This window comes from Rhincodon typus, chromosome 6 (genome assembly GCF_021869965.1).
Source record: "Rhincodon typus isolate 14 chromosome 6, sRhiTyp1.1, whole genome shotgun sequence".
In the NCBI taxonomy this organism is placed as follows: domain Eukaryota; kingdom Metazoa; phylum Chordata; class Chondrichthyes; order Orectolobiformes; family Rhincodontidae; genus Rhincodon; species Rhincodon typus.
The window spans coordinates 106,199,372-106,203,133 of NC_063337.1; the positions used below are offsets into that span (position 1 = coordinate 106,199,372).

The 3,762-nt window shown below is 35.9% G+C and overlaps 1 protein-coding gene across 1 annotated transcript in view; it reads right to left on the reverse strand.

Annotated features, from left to right (window-relative positions):
• Nucleotides 1-2,429, reverse strand: part of LOC109912803 (protein-lysine methyltransferase METTL21E-like) — a 7,189-nt gene extending 4,760 nt beyond the window's left edge. Inside the window, exon 1 of the mRNA XM_020512242.2 lies at nucleotides 2,396-2,429. Coding sequence (XP_020367831.2) covers nucleotides 2,396-2,429 — 34 coding nt within the window. The remainder of the gene's footprint in view (nucleotides 1-2,395) is intronic.
• Between the last annotated feature and the right edge of the window lie 1,333 nt (nucleotides 2,430-3,762).

Genomic DNA, 3,762 nt, shown 5'->3' on the forward strand with positions numbered 1-3,762 from the left:
CCCTAACCCCAAACCTAACCATAGCCCTAACCCTAACCCCAAACCTAGCCATAGCCCTAAACCTAACCCTAACCATAGCCCTAACTCTAATCCTAAGCTTAATTCTAGCCCTAACCCTAACCATAATCCTAACCCTAATCCTAACCTTAATTTTAACCCTATGCCAGGGTCCCTCAGGATCTTACATTTCAATCAAGTTATCTCATATTTTTCTAAGCTCCAGCAGATACAAGCCTAGACCTACGAACCTCCTCTTATAAAACAAATTGTCTATTCCAGGTATTAGTCCAGTAACTCTTTTCCAAATGGCTTCCAATACATTTACATCCTTTCTTAAATAAGGTGACTAACACTGTACACAATACTCCACATATGGCCTCATTAATGTCCTGTATAACTGAAACATGACCTCCCTACCATTGTATTCTATTTCCCACACAATAAATGCTAACTTTCTATTAGCTTTCTCAACTACTCACTCTCCCTGTATAATAATTTTGTGTGATTCCTGCATTAGAATATCCACTTCCCTCTGCATTTCAGAGCTCTGTAACCTCTCACCACCCAGATAATATGCTTCCTTTTCATTCTTCCTGCCACAAAGGATAATTTCATATTTACTGCCATTATATTCTGTTTGACAGATCTTTGCCCACCCTCTTTTTAACATCACATGGACTGCTGCCAGAAATGTGACCACTGATTTCTTGAGGGAATATTGGGCTGAACAACAAATGCTGGCCTTGGTGCTGATGCTCACATCCCACGAAGAATGAAATAGCCACTAGTTTATGCTTTAATGGACAATCATAGATTATAATCTCCATACACTGGTTTAATTAAAATTCCACACTACCAAATACTAAAAAGATATCTTCAGTCTATTAAAATAGTGACAATGATGTAATAATATCTCCATTGTTACAAAAACCATACTGCAACTCATCGTGATCAATCCCAGAGCAACAACACACATGTATAAAGTCAAAATTTTTATTAGATGTAGTTTAGTGATTACACTCTCTGCTCAGAATCACAAGTTTGAGGTTTCATAGCCACTCCATTGACTTGAGCACAAAAATCTAGGCTGATATCTCATGACTGCAAGAAAGTCAATGTGTTTACTTTCCAATGAGATCTTATAGAGTCCACTCAACAAGTGGTTACAATAGAACCCAATGCACTATTTTAAAACAAATGTTGGAACTCTCTTGCTGTCCTGGTCAATATTTATCCCTCAGCAAACACTGTTAGAACAGATTCCCCGGTCGTTATTTGATTGGGTTAGTGGGATCTTGCAAGAGTGGAAACTAACTGTTGCATTCCCTACAATGCAACAGTCACTACACATATAAAGTACTTCATGGGCCATAAAACATTTTGGGACTTCCTCAGTTGGTGAAATATGTTACATTTCTTTCTGCTTAAAGCCAATGGCAAGTCTTAATTATAGAGTGCACAACTTATATGTTCAATTTGTTTTAGTAAATATTCCTTACTTTGGTCTTGCTTTATTGATCCCACTATTCTGCTACTTGTCACACTGCTTATTGGTTCAATGTGAAATGTCAGCAAATTGAACCAAAGAAGCAGCAAACATGAATCAAAGTGAAAAGTGACAAGAAAGCGACAGTGAGAAATTTCTGAACTTTAAAAAAGTCAGTCAATCTTGAATGGTTAGTCTGCTTTGCTAATTAATAAAATATGTCAAAATGATCCAATCTCAGTGATTCAAAACATTTCCAATTACCTTCATCCATCACTTGTTTCACATTAATTAAAGTATGTAGTTACCAAAATAGCTTTGAAAAACCATAAAGATGCTAAATGTTTGCTGTAAAATCTATACTGGGATCTGTTGTCTTTCTGTAAGCATTTTATTTCAAGGCTCTTTTTTATTAACACCTATGCAATCTGCATTTGCCGTATTTCTCAGCATCCATTGTTTGAGTTTGTAAACTTAAAATTGATCTCTTACTCTGCAAGACAATTACCAAATGTAATAACAGAGAAGGAGTGAGAAAGAAAAAGAAGTTGTAATGATGGTTGCGGAGATACTAGAGAAAAAAAGCCACATTTATAATCATGTCATTGCAGATGCAATATTTTCTAAACATCATCACACAAAAATGATTTTTCATAAATTATTTTCTTATAAATAGATATAAATTTAAGCATCTGTTAAAAAATAAAATTAACAGTAAAGTTAAAAACTGAGCTGCAGATTTGGAGTTAAAATATTTGAGTGGATTAACAAGCCTGTTTATATCTCCAGATATCTTGTGCTAACATCTTTAATCCAAAGCCTGTCATCATTATAGATAAATACCAGTACCTTCCACATATAACCTTTCATTTTAAACCCTGCTGTTATTAACATAATAATTTATCATACCTTTATTAATGCCAGTCTTCTCTGAATTGTTCATTGTCACACGTTATTAATCTCTGCATAAACAAAAACAAGCAATTTCTGGATGTGAAGCTTGACACACAAAACCATTGTAAATTACAATGGCTGTACAAATATATTATTTTTGAATATATAAACATGTAAATTCCTCATTTGATGTTGGGAAATTTACACTAAAATAAACCTGTAAAATGTTTTTTTGATAAAATGTTGGAACTGATTTTACAGTAAGACAGTAAAGAACACTCACCATTGTTCATTATAAATTGGCCAGTACCCCGTGTTGATGAAAAGATACTCCACGAATCGAGATGGCAGGTGATTTATGATTGTTGCAAGTTGCTGAACAATTTTCACATTTCAGTCCGGAGCTTCGTAAAAACAAGATGTTTGCTTGACCTCTTTCCATGACTTTTGTGAAATTTAGCATTATCAGATTAATTCACCACAAAACTCACCAAAGTTAAGTCCAGTATTTAACAGTGTAAGAGATAACAAGGTGTAGAGCTGGATGCACACAGCAGGCCAAGCAGCATCAGAAGAGCAGGAAAGCTGACGTTTCGAGTCTGGATCCTTCTTTTCTGAAGAGGGGTGCAGACCCGAAACATCAGCTTTCCTGCTCCTCTGATGCTGCTTGGCCTGCTGTGTTCATCCAGCTCTACACCTTGTTATCTCAGATTCTCCAGCATCGGCAGTTCCTACCATCTCTTTAACAGTGTAAGTACCTTTTTACCAATTATCAGTGACCACCAATCTGCCTGTCTTTAAAGTTTGGTTTAGTTTAGCAGATTTAAAAATCATCAAACTCTCACTTCCCTGTTTATGTATCTACTTTATGTTTCTACCTCCCTTTTCTCTGTCTTAATCTAATCTTTCTTCTCCTTGCTCAATTTTTAGTTCTGTATCTGGTTTGACAGTGAATTCACCCACTTTAGTTCAACCTACTTTCTCAAACTTTTCACTGTTTATTTCTCAACTCTTTAGTTTATTGGTTAGGAAGGCATCTTTATCGCACAGTTCTTTATTAAGGTCTCAGACGCCCTGTTGCCCCAAAAGTAAAGGCCAGTAAAACATACTAGTCTGACTTGCCTCTCCACTCTGTTATCAGCTGTCATTACCAGCAATGTCATGGGTGAACGTATGAGTAAGTCTAGCTCACAAGACACGCAAGAGATTTTGTGCCCCAATAAAATCAGGGGGTTCAGCAATTAAAGCCTTATCCGCCTGTTCAGGTAGACATAAAACATCCCAGAGCACCTTATTTTGCCTTTTTTGTTTTAAAAACAACTTACATTTATGGAGCAATGGATAAGAAACCTTTGAAGAAAGAGATGGTCATTAACAATGTA